The sequence below is a fragment of the Euwallacea similis genome, chromosome 18 (genome assembly GCF_039881205.1).
Source record: "Euwallacea similis isolate ESF13 chromosome 18, ESF131.1, whole genome shotgun sequence".
Lineage (NCBI taxonomy): Eukaryota > Metazoa > Arthropoda > Insecta > Coleoptera > Curculionidae > Euwallacea > Euwallacea similis.
Genome location: NC_089626.1, coordinates 2,116,439 through 2,128,568, shown reverse-complemented (window position 1 = coordinate 2,128,568; position 12,130 = coordinate 2,116,439). Strand labels below are relative to the sequence as shown.

At 42.0% G+C, this 12,130-nt stretch overlaps 8 protein-coding genes across 8 annotated transcripts; 2 read left to right on the top strand and 6 right to left on the bottom strand.

Moving 5' to 3' along the window:
- The first annotated feature begins 251 nt into the window (after window positions 1–251).
- On the top strand, window positions 252–921 carry LOC136414770 (transmembrane protein 216-like). Its single transcript, XM_066398955.1, has 2 exons — window positions 252–668; window positions 720–921. The coding sequence occupies exons 1-2, from the start codon at window positions 449–451 to the stop codon at window positions 914–916; spliced, it is 417 nt and encodes a 138-aa protein (XP_066255052.1). The 5' UTR covers window positions 252–448; the 3' UTR covers window positions 917–921.
- A 6-nt stretch (window positions 922–927) lies between these two features.
- mdlc (RING finger protein mdlc) lies at window positions 928–2,262 on the bottom strand. The gene is made up of 5 exons (XM_066398956.1): window positions 2,097–2,262; window positions 1,793–2,028; window positions 1,376–1,734; window positions 1,207–1,320; window positions 928–1,150 (listed from the first exon to the last, which is right to left on the bottom strand). Exons 1-5 carry the CDS (start codon window positions 2,209–2,211, stop codon window positions 976–978), a joined length of 999 nt encoding a protein of 332 aa, XP_066255053.1. The 5' UTR covers window positions 2,212–2,262; the 3' UTR covers window positions 928–975.
- Window positions 2,263–2,521: 259 nt separating this feature from the next.
- eco (Establishment of cohesion) lies at window positions 2,522–4,942 on the bottom strand. The gene is made up of 3 exons (XM_066398801.1): window positions 3,302–4,942; window positions 3,076–3,246; window positions 2,522–3,024 (listed from the first exon to the last, which is right to left on the bottom strand). The coding sequence occupies exons 1-3, from the start codon at window positions 4,940–4,942 to the stop codon at window positions 2,689–2,691; spliced, it is 2,148 nt and encodes a 715-aa protein (XP_066254898.1). The 3' UTR covers window positions 2,522–2,688.
- A 71-nt stretch (window positions 4,943–5,013) lies between these two features.
- Window positions 5,014–5,379, bottom strand: lmgB (lemming B). Its single transcript, XM_066399059.1, has one exon. The coding sequence runs from the start codon at window positions 5,377–5,379 to the stop codon at window positions 5,014–5,016; it is 366 nt and encodes a 121-aa protein (XP_066255156.1).
- lmgA (lemming A) lies at window positions 5,379–6,088 on the bottom strand. The gene is made up of 2 exons (XM_066398802.1): window positions 5,978–6,088; window positions 5,379–5,647 (listed from the first exon to the last, which is right to left on the bottom strand). Exon 2 carries the CDS (start codon window positions 5,634–5,636, stop codon window positions 5,379–5,381), a length of 258 nt encoding a protein of 85 aa, XP_066254899.1. The 5' UTR covers window positions 5,637–5,647; window positions 5,978–6,088.
- Window positions 6,089–6,485: 397 nt separating this feature from the next.
- On the bottom strand, window positions 6,486–9,537 carry Oda (Ornithine decarboxylase antizyme). The gene is given in 3 exon segments (XM_066398948.1): window positions 6,486–7,617; window positions 7,619–7,712; window positions 9,311–9,537. Coding segments are annotated over 3 exon segments (600 nt in total). The 5' UTR covers window positions 9,406–9,537; the 3' UTR covers window positions 6,486–7,206.
- A 191-nt stretch (window positions 9,538–9,728) lies between these two features.
- Window positions 9,729–10,811, top strand: vih (ubiquitin conjugating enzyme vih). The gene is made up of 3 exons (XM_066399353.1): window positions 9,729–9,955; window positions 10,003–10,319; window positions 10,375–10,811. The coding sequence occupies exons 1-3, from the start codon at window positions 9,849–9,851 to the stop codon at window positions 10,476–10,478; spliced, it is 528 nt and encodes a 175-aa protein (XP_066255450.1). The 5' UTR covers window positions 9,729–9,848; the 3' UTR covers window positions 10,479–10,811.
- A 91-nt stretch (window positions 10,812–10,902) lies between these two features.
- Syx16 (syntaxin 16) lies at window positions 10,903–12,117 on the bottom strand. Its single transcript, XM_066399352.1, has 3 exons — window positions 11,928–12,117; window positions 11,498–11,874; window positions 10,903–11,450 (listed from the first exon to the last, which is right to left on the bottom strand). The coding sequence occupies exons 1-3, from the start codon at window positions 12,006–12,008 to the stop codon at window positions 10,985–10,987; spliced, it is 924 nt and encodes a 307-aa protein (XP_066255449.1). The 5' UTR covers window positions 12,009–12,117; the 3' UTR covers window positions 10,903–10,984.
- Window positions 12,118–12,130: the final 13 nt, after the last annotated feature.

Below are 12,130 nucleotides of genomic sequence, written 5' to 3'. Positions count from 1 at the left end.
AGTCTTGTTATAACGTTACAAGGTAATTTATTTTATGGTTAAGTTTAATACAGTATACGTGAACGAGCTAAATTTTGTCAATTAATACATTAATGACGTCACGCAGATGCGCAAATTCACACATTTAAAATGTTTAACTCCAGCACTATTTTAATGTGCAATTATAAATCACTAAGAGCCAGTAATCATAGTAAGTAAACCTATAATTGTTCATTCCTTTCCCCTAATTTATGATAAGGGCTGCGTATTAACCTCTTCGCCCCCTTTTATCTTCAAAGAACGAATCCGCAACCTAATCGCCCCCAAATAAACTCGCAATAAAACGATCTAAATATAACCACTATAAACATTTCAGTCCACAATTTAAAAATAGCCCGGCTTCTCCTCCTTCTATCAAACAGGCTCGAAGAAATAATAACTTTTAAGAGATTGCGTTAGCTCCCGTAAAATGGACGTAGACGCGGAGTTAATGTTTGAGTGTTTAATTTACCTAAACATGTTCTATTTCCCCGTGTTCGCACTATGTGAAACTATAATGACTATTGCGAAATATCGGAGTATCATTAAAACACCGCACATCGGGCAGGACGCAGCTGTGGTCTTCACGCGTCTTACCAGCGAGCTTACCAAGATCTTGCTTTATAGAAAGTTCAAGGAAGAGAAGCGCCGTGAGTTAATTTAGCACGAGTTACTAATAAGAGTAAGTTGGCCTTTTTTAGAACTGGTGACTGGAATTGCTGTGTTCTTCACTTACATTACAATCTCAGGTCTGGCCTATACATTCTTCATACAGAAGCCAGTGCTCAAATTGGAGCATATATTGAACTCTTTGACTATCATGCTCGCTTTATCAGAGGTGGTTTTTGGAAACCTCCAACTCATGCTTAAATGCTTCAGAAGAAATCCGTATTATTAAGATGAACAACATTTTTAAATAAATAAATAAAAATTTGTGTATTCGCAACCAGAAAGATATTAATCAGAGGAGGACTCCCCATCCTTAGAGCCCTCTTCAGGCTCCCCATTCTTCAGCTTTGCGATCAAATTTCTTGCTGGATTAAAGGTGGTAACGTGTGCGTTACATACAAAACACCGCATAGTCTTTTTGTAGCGTTCCAAGGCACACTTTTCACAAAAATAGTGCTGACACCTAAAATCAACAAAAAACTATTACTTTTACCTTCTCTTAAGTCTCTCAAGACATACTTAGTGACAATGGGGTCGACGAATCTTTTCCGGCAAATAACACACTTTGTGGGCAGCTCCTCCTCATCTGAGTCAATTTTGTACTTTGCATCATCGTCACTTTCTTGCCCATACCTTACCAGGTATAAATGAATAAATTGTAAAAGATCCTGATAATAATGGTACTTGCCTCCCTTCCTCCCACTCCCTCTCCAACTGCCATCCATGTTTATAGTCACTGCGGTCATGCAGAAACTTGCAGCTATCTCCAAACCCACAAAACCCAGTCTCTTTGTAGTCCTTACAGATGTCAGGCTGATAGTCCCACCTTACAGTGGTTCTTAGATTATCTGGAGCCCTCACGGGGCCTTTTCTGACCATCCCTGAACTGGCATTTCCAGCTGCTGTGTCTTTAGGTTTGTAGTATTGATGGTAGTTATTAATCCCTCGATAAACTTTATCATCCTCCTTCCCTTCAAGTTCTTTATTAACCTCTAGTCGCTTTTCAAATATCGCTTGTGCATCTCGTTCTTTTTCAGTATCAATTTCCTATCAGAAATTTATAAACTTACTCCTAAATGCTTAGAAAAATTGAAAGAAAAATTACAATAACTGCAGTAGCTCCTTGATCTTGGGGCCCCTCAGGCATTGCTGACCTCTTGGACTTGTAGCTAACCATAACTGCATCACTATCAGAATCTGAGCTGTCCTTCTTCTCAGTTTTTTCCTTTTTTTCCAATCTGCTCGACTTCTGGATGTTTGGGTTCACTTTTGTCCTGCGCTTGCTGGGGCGTACCACTTTGGTAGGCTGCTCATCATCGCTGCTGTTATTCGGCCTTTTATCTGATATTATTGGTCAGAAATGGGAAAAATGAAATAAGACCTGAAGAGGTTTAAAATAGCGTTATTACCTTCATCCTCAGAGTTAGATTGTTGTCTCTTTCGAGAAGCTCTGCTTTTAAGGCCGCGCTTCTTGAAAATGAAACTGCAACTGGCACCGTCGACTGTGCGAGATTCTTCGGACATTTTTATGTGGTTCTTTAGTAGTTATGTTATGTTGTGTTCAGAAATTATATATATTGTTTGGAAATTTTAGGGGCATGGAGATTAAAAAATTTGTAAACATAGGATGAAAAGTTAGGTTAAAATTATAAAGTCACTGTCAATTTATGATTGTTGTATACACATACAAACCGTGCATACCTTGACTTGTTACGTCACAATAGGTAGTCCTGTTGATATCCATAAAATATGCATAATTCCAGAAAGCCGAATTTAAATTGCATCATTAAAACTCAGTGTTCATAATAAATACAACAGCTCTTTACAGAAAAAACTCTATATTTATTTATACGAAAAATAAAAACCTGAACTACAAAACTTAATTACCTAAATAATCCCCCACTTCAACTTGTAGATCATACTCCTACCACAGCTCCTACTTGTACTATACCAAAACAGTGACACTTAAAAGTACCATTAACACATAAATATAAATGACACTTAACTAGAACAGATCAAGTAATTAGGCGTCTTAAAATATTTCTCAGCAAAAGCGGAGCCCTGCTCGGTGGGCGAGGTCAGGGCTAAATCCTCATTGGTCAGCACCTCCCCGAATAAAAAGCTTTTTTTAACGGCATCCAATAGAGCGCTAGCCACTCCCTGCTTTCTGAATTTGGGCGCTACCCAAATGTACGAAATAACGCATTTGATTGGATAGGATTCCTCGGAGCACATGGCCACGCCACTGAGGGTGCTGAGCATGCGATGGCCCCGCCCCTTGGGTGGGGTCGTGATTGCGCAGCCGGCAATTGCTCGGTTATTCACGTAAATGTAGACCTAGATGGAAAGGTTTTAAAAAAATCTTAAGAGATTTGGCAAGGGGTTTACCTGTGATTCACTGATGTCATAGACCATGCTGTAGCATCCCAATTCGCGGTTGACCAGCTCCAAAAGCTCATTGACTTTGTTGAGCCAAATTTTTGAGTCTGTTGGGATCACCTTGATGATTCTCTTGTGCTCCTCGTGAAAGTCCACAACAATTCTCTCATTCTTCCAGCCCTAAACCATCAAAAGGGTCTAAAAATCACTTGTGAAAATTCTAAAACGAACTTACGCAAAATTTCAACACCTGCCGAGATTCATGGTGCTTCTCGTGATGATGTTCATCATTAGGATCTCCCATGTGATACCACAAGTTGCACTCGGTGCACAAAGTTAACCCAAATCGCTTTTGGCCGGCATCCAGTAACAACTGGTTGGGGGCCAATGCTCTGAAGCGTTTCGCTCCCTTCCTAGGAGAAATTTCGTCGCCCGGCCTTTTCTCCCCAATGCCCGACCGCGCTTGCTCCTTACAGAAAACAGGGAACAACTTGCGCTGCTCCGCCATATCTGCGGAACAATGCTCGTTAAACGACAGCATTCTAGACACGCGGGCGGAGCACCCTAAGGGGGCGGCTCTCTTGCTATTATTGGGGCTGTCGAGGGCCAGGCCAGAGGTCACGTCGCACATTTGTGAAATCGGCGATAAGATGGAGTCGGACATGTGGATTTGTCCAGATTGGTTGAGGAGCGAATGAGATTCCACCTCTTTTTTTCTTTGGTGTGATGAAATGTGATGCATGAGGGCGTTGCTAAAAGTTACTCTAGGCTCCGCCTCTTTGGTGATGGAGTCGTGTGATTGAATGTGATTAGGTTCCTGTATGACGGTTTCATTGAAGGTTACTCTAAGTTCCGCCTCATGCCGAGGCTCCTCCTCTTTGGTGGGGCTAGAAAGGAGGTTCAAAATCCCATCGATTTTTAATGGGTTTTCCAAAGTCTCCTCTTCAAAGTCACTGCTTAAATCTAAGTGGCAGGCTTCAATATTTGAAAGCTTCTTATAACTACCTTCTTCGACACTACTAGTATTGGCCCTCTTGATAGGTCCACTATTCTCCTTATTCTCCTCTTGGAAGGTTTTTATTTGCTTCTTCCTTGACGGACTCTCCTCAAGGAAGTTTACAGTGTCCTCCTCCTTCTCCTTATTCACTTTAGGCTGCTGAATCAACTTTTTCTTACTCTCACTGTTCTCTTTTTTTAACTGAGTTAAATCTTGAATGTACTCATTTAGGAAGTCACTATCTTGCAACTTTGGGACACTCTTCAGGGTGGTTTTCCTGGCTTTCGGTTTACGTATATTGTGCCTCACGCCATTATTAATCTGCCCCAATCTTCGCTCACGCTTTCCCCCTCCCTGCTTAGGAGTATGTGATTTTGCAACGTTAAACCTGCCTTTATTTTCTCTGTGAAGCAGATTCTGTAGAGCATCATCCCCCAATTCTTTGGAGTAAAACGATTTGGTGCTTAAAGCCATGCTATTGTCTGCGTCTGCAAACAATGCAGTTCTGACTTTTGAAACTTTGGGTTCTGCCTTTGGAGACTCCAAAAATCTCCGAGTGAAACTCTTACTTTCTTCGGTCAAAGCCTTTTGTTCCTTCTCAAGGACTGCCTTTGTGGATGTATCGTGGGGGGTTTTGAAATTGTGCGAAGGGGAGAATTTCACTGGAGTATTGTTGATATATGGACTGAGAATCAAAGGGGACATAGATTCAGAGGGAATGTAAGTGGATGTGGGGGTTTTAGGTTCAGCATCCAACTGAAGGGGACTGATGTGGCCTAAATCTGAGTCGTCGTTATCTGAAGGAAACAGCTGTCGCCTCCGCTCTGAGATATAAGGGGAACGCACTTGACTTAGGGTGGACCTCCTTACTGTGGCCATTCTGAAATGTTTTTTCTATTTCTCAAAAAGTCTTTCACTAAAGGTTCACAAGCACTATCACCACACAACAATTAGCCCATGCTAGTTGAACTCATATAAAACTCCTCTTCATCTACGCTAGAGGCTGTCGGAGAAGGTGAAGGGGGTGATAAAATTCTCTGCTCCTGCAGCATTTGCCTGAACTCCTGAATTGACTCATTCAAAGACCACAATTGTGATAATAAACTCAAATCCTGCTGCCGCAAACTATACATCTCCCTCCTAAGCACCGCTAACTGTCCCTCTAAACTACCGAGCACTTTCACCTGTCTGGGATTAGATCTAATCGAGCTACTTCTCACAGGAGTAGGGGGCACACTGGCACGACTATTTTCAACAAAACTGAATCCCGACAATGACTTGGGCAACGGGGGCAAACCGCCAGGAAAATGCGACATTACTTATTGTTGAATTTCCACTCTTGTCGGCACATAGGGCACTGCTGGTTCACAGGCTGGGACTGCAGCCACTTAACGATGCAGTGCATGTGAAAACAATGCGAACACTGGCCCCAGACCAAAGGGCAATCATCTCCTGGTAATTTGCAGTCCGGGCAGCAACCATCAAAGGGCATACGGCAGATGCCACAGTTATCGTCGTTAGCCACCCATTTCCAAGAGGCCACACCGGTCCATTGCTTGATGGTTACTTTCATAAGTGGTCCGACTACAGGGTGAGAAGGGAATTTTAGTGCTCAAACTACTTGATGAGGGTGACATGCTTTAAAAGGTAGTTATCTCAAGATTTAACGGCATGTATCGTTTCTGGGGACGTTATTAAGGAATTAATGGAAAAAAATAAATAGTTGTTTGTTATTCAGGGCCGACATGGGCGTCTTCTATTGATTGTTTTTAGTGTGTCATAAGGGATAACTACAACCACCTCATCCCACAAATGACTACCCTCCCGAACCAAGTGCTTGATATTTAGGACTTTGCCCTGAACTCTAATATAAGCCACTCCAGTTACTAAAGTATTTAAAACATGTGTACTTACCCCTAGAAGGCTTCTGGAAAAAGATATAATGGAAAACTTCCTGGAGATTTACCTAGAAACCATGAAAATGCAGGGAAAAGCGGTATTCTGCAGCTGCCAACCGGTTCTGGCGCCAAATGTCAACAAACGTCAGCGTAACTGATACCCTCTCTGATTGGTTTCGGCGTTAGTCACGTGATATATGGAGTATGACGTCTTAAGAGTGCTCATATAATTTAAGCTCAAATTTTTGAATAGATTTTAATATTTAAGAAACAGGTTTTCAATGGGAAGCTTTACCGGAATTTGTGTGCAAACATGGCAAGTGCGATAAAATGTGGTCAGTTATTGTTTTTTTAAATTGGCCTGACGTCAATGAAGTACTAGTAAATTTTATTTTCAAACTATTAGAATACGCGTATCCGTAAGACAATCGCAGTAAAAGTTACGTGACACGTGTGACATTATTAGAGTACTCATAGAATTGTTTTTCAATAGAATCAGGTAAAATTTGAATAAAAACACCAAATTTTTTTATCATAACCGAAGTAATGCTTTATTGAAAATAACCACATAACTGTGTAATAATAGATATTATAAAGTAATTAATACAAATGCGGAATGAACAAGAAATAATGGGTTCGATAATCGTTTCAAATGCTTCTAAGACGCAAATATAAACTAAAAATACTCCTGGGCAACTACCATTATTAGTTGTTTCAACTATGTAATTTTTTCTTGTATTTTTATTGTATTTTTAATTTTTTTTGTGCATTTTTTAGTATAAAAGGGCACTGAACAGGGGGATTAAATATTCCACACTACAATAACACTGCTGCCGCGCCTAAATCAAACAAATTTTCCTCCCCTTGATCATGAAGGATTCTTGCTATTCCTACTTATCCTACCTTAAGTCCTAAAAGCCTCAATAATCCAGTAACGACTCATTTTGAAAACTAAACTATATTAAAGTGCCAAAATAAGTCTTTTAGTTCGTTTAATTTCGTCTTAAATGCTGCGTGTTAGTCGATACAAATACGCTATTTGGTTATAAGATAAAACGCCTCTTGGGTGCAAACCCCCGTTAGCTCCACGAAAAGAACCAAGTGCAGGCCGCTTTAGGGACCTCACTAACGAAAGGGGTTTAGACCCAAAAAACCGAATCCTACAGGTAAGACTAAAAAATAAGATAACTCTACAAGAGTAAAGACTGATCAAAGGGGAAGCCCCGAGGCTGTTCTGGGGGTGAATTACTCCTCGACGTTGTACAGCATGCAGACGTTGCCGGGAGCCAACTGCGGGGGCACCAAACAGTGCGTGGGGCTTAGCATCGAGAACCCGAGAAACTTAAAGGTGCGCACCAGATTGGCCTTGTCGCCCCGGTCTGCGGGGAATACGACGATGACGTGTTTGCACCTGAGCTGTTCCTCGGCGGCCTCCAGCAAAGCGACGAACGCCTCTCTGCTACCCTCAGCCAAATGAGGCGGCGGCGTGACGTAGAGGGTGTCCCCTCGCAAAACCGCGTCCCATGGTTGGGAGGAGGCGGGAGTGCGAGGCGGACTACCCGCTCCGGGGGTGGCGCGGAATGTCAGCCTGAGAGGTGGCGATGTTGAAGGGACCGGCTGCTCCCCTGGACTGCCCCTGTTTTCCCCAGGGGCATCAGGACCACCACAGAGGCCCGGCGCCCAGAGACATGTTGAAGCACTCGGCGTCGGTCACGGAGGCGGCGGAGCGCTTCTGGCTCAGCAACGCACTTCTGCAAAAACAACTTGTTTCATCCTCAAAGTTCATTTCGACCAATAATTACGCGTGGCCGGGGAAAAATGGGTTGACCGAAAAAGTTTCCATTTAAGCTCAGGTCGCAGAGGAGTTTGCAATCGAACTGAACTGGGGCTAGTTCATATCGGGCGATTAAGTGCGATTTTGCCGTTTGGAGTGTTTACGGCATTATTATAAGTAAGAGACAGCAATATTTATAGTAATGTTATGAATGAGGACCCCTTAGGTAAACACTTCTCCAGGTTTATGCCAATTTTTGCTGCGCAGTTGGGCTCTGTAGCGGTAAACAGCAATCGTGGGACACTGCTCAGGGGGCCTAAAAATACTCCGGCGTGCGTCAAGGACAACAAATGAATATTTTCCATTACATGCTAGAGATATATTTACCCAAGCTGTAATTGTGATATAAAGCGATACAGCGAGTTCATTAAGAGATTACGTTATTGTGGAATTGCGCGTGTGGATGGGTTTTTTTATTATTTAAACTTGGCGAGTCTAAGTTGACCGCCATTTTGAGACTGTAATTTTGACATGGAAGTGGGCCTACTGCCGCCGCCATTTTGAAATCGAAAATAGACACGTTTCGTTGCATACGCTTCTGGTGCACTTAAAAACCAGAAAATTCGATACGGCGATTAAGGGGCGTTTCTTCGAAGCCAGAACCATTCCATAACCTTCTCCACGGAAACCTACTTAAGCCGTTTGATAAGAGGCTTCCGACGGCGTCCCGGATAATAACAAAAAAAAAACTCGTCAACAATGACAAGTAATTGGAATGCAAGTCCTCTGACCTCGCGAAAACAGTGGAAAAATACCGAGATCGAAGCGCTCCTATTAAGTTGATTAAAGGCCGGAACAGGCGACAATACTAAAGTCACGTTTCACCTGTAGGCGTTGATAAGCGGCAAACAAATCTCCCTATATATTATATCCAAAGATGAGAGTCGCTTCACGTCCCCAAAAACAAAACAAATTCGAAACAAGTGATTCGATTGTATAATTATTACTTGTTTTTATTACTTTGTTGACGATGTTTACACAAGAAGATAAGGCTTAAACGAGCGATTATAGAAATTTCAAGTATTTCAATAAGTATCTTGTACGAAGATCTAAGATCATTTTCGTTTTTTCTCATTCAACGCTAGTAGTAACGTAACAAGAACGTAAAAGTAGCAATACTTTCGGTGGCCTATAAATAACATAGTAGGCCTGCTCTAGGACATGACAATCGTCCAATCAAGAGCACGGCCTTGGAGGCGCAGACTAACGACTTCGACTTGTTTGGCCCGTTGTGGACAAATGAAAATCCCAGAAGTGACCTATATGCGCTTTCTCTTTCTAGTGTATGTTATTGCCCCAATGACGTTGCACAGAGCCTTGCTGCATTTTTCATTAAAAAAAACCAAATTGTTACCCTACTAGGTGGGATAATGAGGCAATCAAAATTGTTTATTTACATCCACATAAGAAATGCACCTCTGACGCAATTCTTTAACAATAGCTTGCGCAACTAGCTTGCAGGAATACCTGATCCGGTCCATGCAAATTCCTTTTTCCTTAGGAGTAAATACTTACGCACTACAATTACTACTCATTATGGCTGGCATGATGGAACTGTTTTCGTCACTATTTAAATCAGTACTAAACACTTCAGTTAAAGTCATAAACATAATTAAAACGAACCGAACAGAAAAGAAAAACTACGGCACAATTTTTTCCCAATTGCTTTCTTTTTGAAACAGGACGAACTCGAACATGAACACTCACAAAAAGTCGAAATCAGACTGACGAATGACGATAGTCGATAAATGTTAGTGGCGGAGAAACTGACAAGGCACACCATGTAGACAATATAGACTACAAATTCTAGAGCTCGAATGTGCTCTTGGTGTACTCAATGGAGGAAAATGCATTAAAAACGCTTAGATTCCGAGCACGCTCGCCTAAATAGGAATGACAGTTTGTTTCGAGGCATCCTGGCTTCGCATTTGCCGATTCAAATCTACGTCAAAGCAGTTTTCTATCTGTCACCTCAGCTGTCACCGATTTTAACGTACTTTTCGATCATCATTCCCAGCAAATACCTCAAATTAATTGATTTCCACCCCTCAAAATGGCCCAAAACGTGAACCCGTTTTACGAGCAACAGACGGCTAGCGCCGCCAAGGAGAGCGACATGACTAAGCAGCTCCAAAGCGACGGACACGCAGTGACTAAAAGGTGCTCATTTGACGCCCCTTCGAGCACCGTTTATCAATTTTTTGCAGGCTACACAAGGAACTAATGACCCTGATGATGTCCCCTGACCAGAGCATCTCCGCCTTCCCTGATGGAGAGAAGTTGTTCAGTTGGATAGGCACCATTAGCGGACCCAAAGACTCCGTCTACGAGACCCTTAAATTTAAGCTCAGCTTTCAATTCCCCAACTCATACCCCTATACTGCGCCTGTGGTGAAATTTATCACCCCCTGCTTTCACCCCAACGTGGACGCTCATGGGAATATCTGCCTGGATATACTCAAGGACAAGTGGTCTGCCCTGTACGACGTTAGGACGGTTTTGCTCTCAATTCAAGCCCTTTTAGGTGAGAAGTAATGATTTTTTTAGCAATCATATGCTAATAGCAACAACTCTTAAAGGTGAACCTAACGTTGATAGCCCTCTGAATTCCTTGGCAGCACAAACTTGGTCAAAAAAGGATGAATTCCACAGGCTGGTAATGGCAGTGTATAAGGAAGTTTAACATTTCCGCTCTCTAGGTTAATATATATATATTTTTTATTTGAGGCTGTTGCTCTGTGTTTGGTGGCAACTCGGTCTTCTTTGTTCGAGAGTAAATTGTACCGGTAACATTTTTGTATTTATTCCGAAATTGGTGTTTTTGAGGAGGAATGTGCCATAGTGCTTCATCTAGAGGGGGTTAGAATAGACCAGTTGGGCCTCTTTAGGCCTGCCAGAATGCAGTTGTGTGTGCATTATTGCAATATTTGACTTTGAGTTTTTAAGTTAACTTTAATGTAGTTTTGAAGATGTGTCCCTTTAATTGAATTTTGAAATAAAGAAAAAATAAGTACAAGGTCTGTCAATTGAAGAACGTGATTTCCCAATTTTGTCACTAGACCGAGTAGGATCATTTGGTCATATAACATGTCATAAAGTGAAAAAAATCTGCTGGAACGTAATATAATCACAATAATTAAACAATATTTGGCCTAATAATAAATACTCAATCAATGTCGCAAAACCGCACTAAGACTTGACTATAATTAGTATAAACAACAGCAGAATAGTCACCGCGGCCAACGTCACTATCGCGCACATTTTCCTGTTTTTTCTCTGATAAGCGTCCGCTTTTTGAAGTTGCTTAAAACCTTCAAACACCCGCGTCTGCGTATTTTCAATGTTATAGTCGATCCGATCCAGCACAGTTCCCTGTTCAAGAACCATTTGCGACAAATCTTTGAAAATCTCATTCAAGTCCACAATCGATCTGACTATGGCGTTGACTTCTTTTTCGCGCTCCTGTGCAAACTTGGTGTTCTCCTCTTCAAGGAGCAGCAGCTGCTGCTGGGACATTCTCTGAGAGTTTACGAAATAATCATCAATTTCCTCCGAGTCGTTGTTTACTAAATCGATATCAATAACTTGATCAAAGTAAATCTTCGAGCGATCTTCACGGCCCTGTATCTGTTTTAAATACCCATTTTGTATAGACCTAAACAAACCCCTTGTAGTTGATGATATGCCCTTAATGCAACTCACCTGAAACTCTGAGACAGCTCCTGCAAAGCGCCCGCCAAGGCCCTATAAACACTAACTGTAAGTCTCTGCTCCTTAAGCCCGTTTTCCATAGAATGGCTCTTGATTACTTGCAACAACCTATGTACCTCGTTGAACATTCTCATTACCTCCTTAGTGCAATTGTCAATGGCGATTTCATCCTCTGGGTTATCATCAAAAGTAGAGCGGTGCAAATGTTTTCCATGCAGTGCTTTTAAATCCCCAATTCTACCATTCAGTCTTGGTAAGATCATTTGTGCTTTCTCCAGATAGTCAATCCAGACGGGTGGCAGCTGGTCGCCCCGATCGGAGGCGTCCTCTATGTCAAGGGACACCAAGTGCATGCGCTCCGAGGCGTCCTGAAACAGTCAAAGGGGGTCCAAATGAGCATAAATAAGAGTGCTTTGCTTACTTGTTCGGGGTAGATTTGCCTGCTACGAATGGCATTGTTGCGCATCAGCAGGAAGACGTCGGTGAGACTTCGGTGAGCCATTCTAGGGCTAATTCAATCGGTTAAAAGCCGTAAAATTGTACATAAAAACCAAAACATCTCATTAATTTTATGAATAAATAATCCGGTTGGAAACAGCTGTTTTTGATGACATAATAATTTGA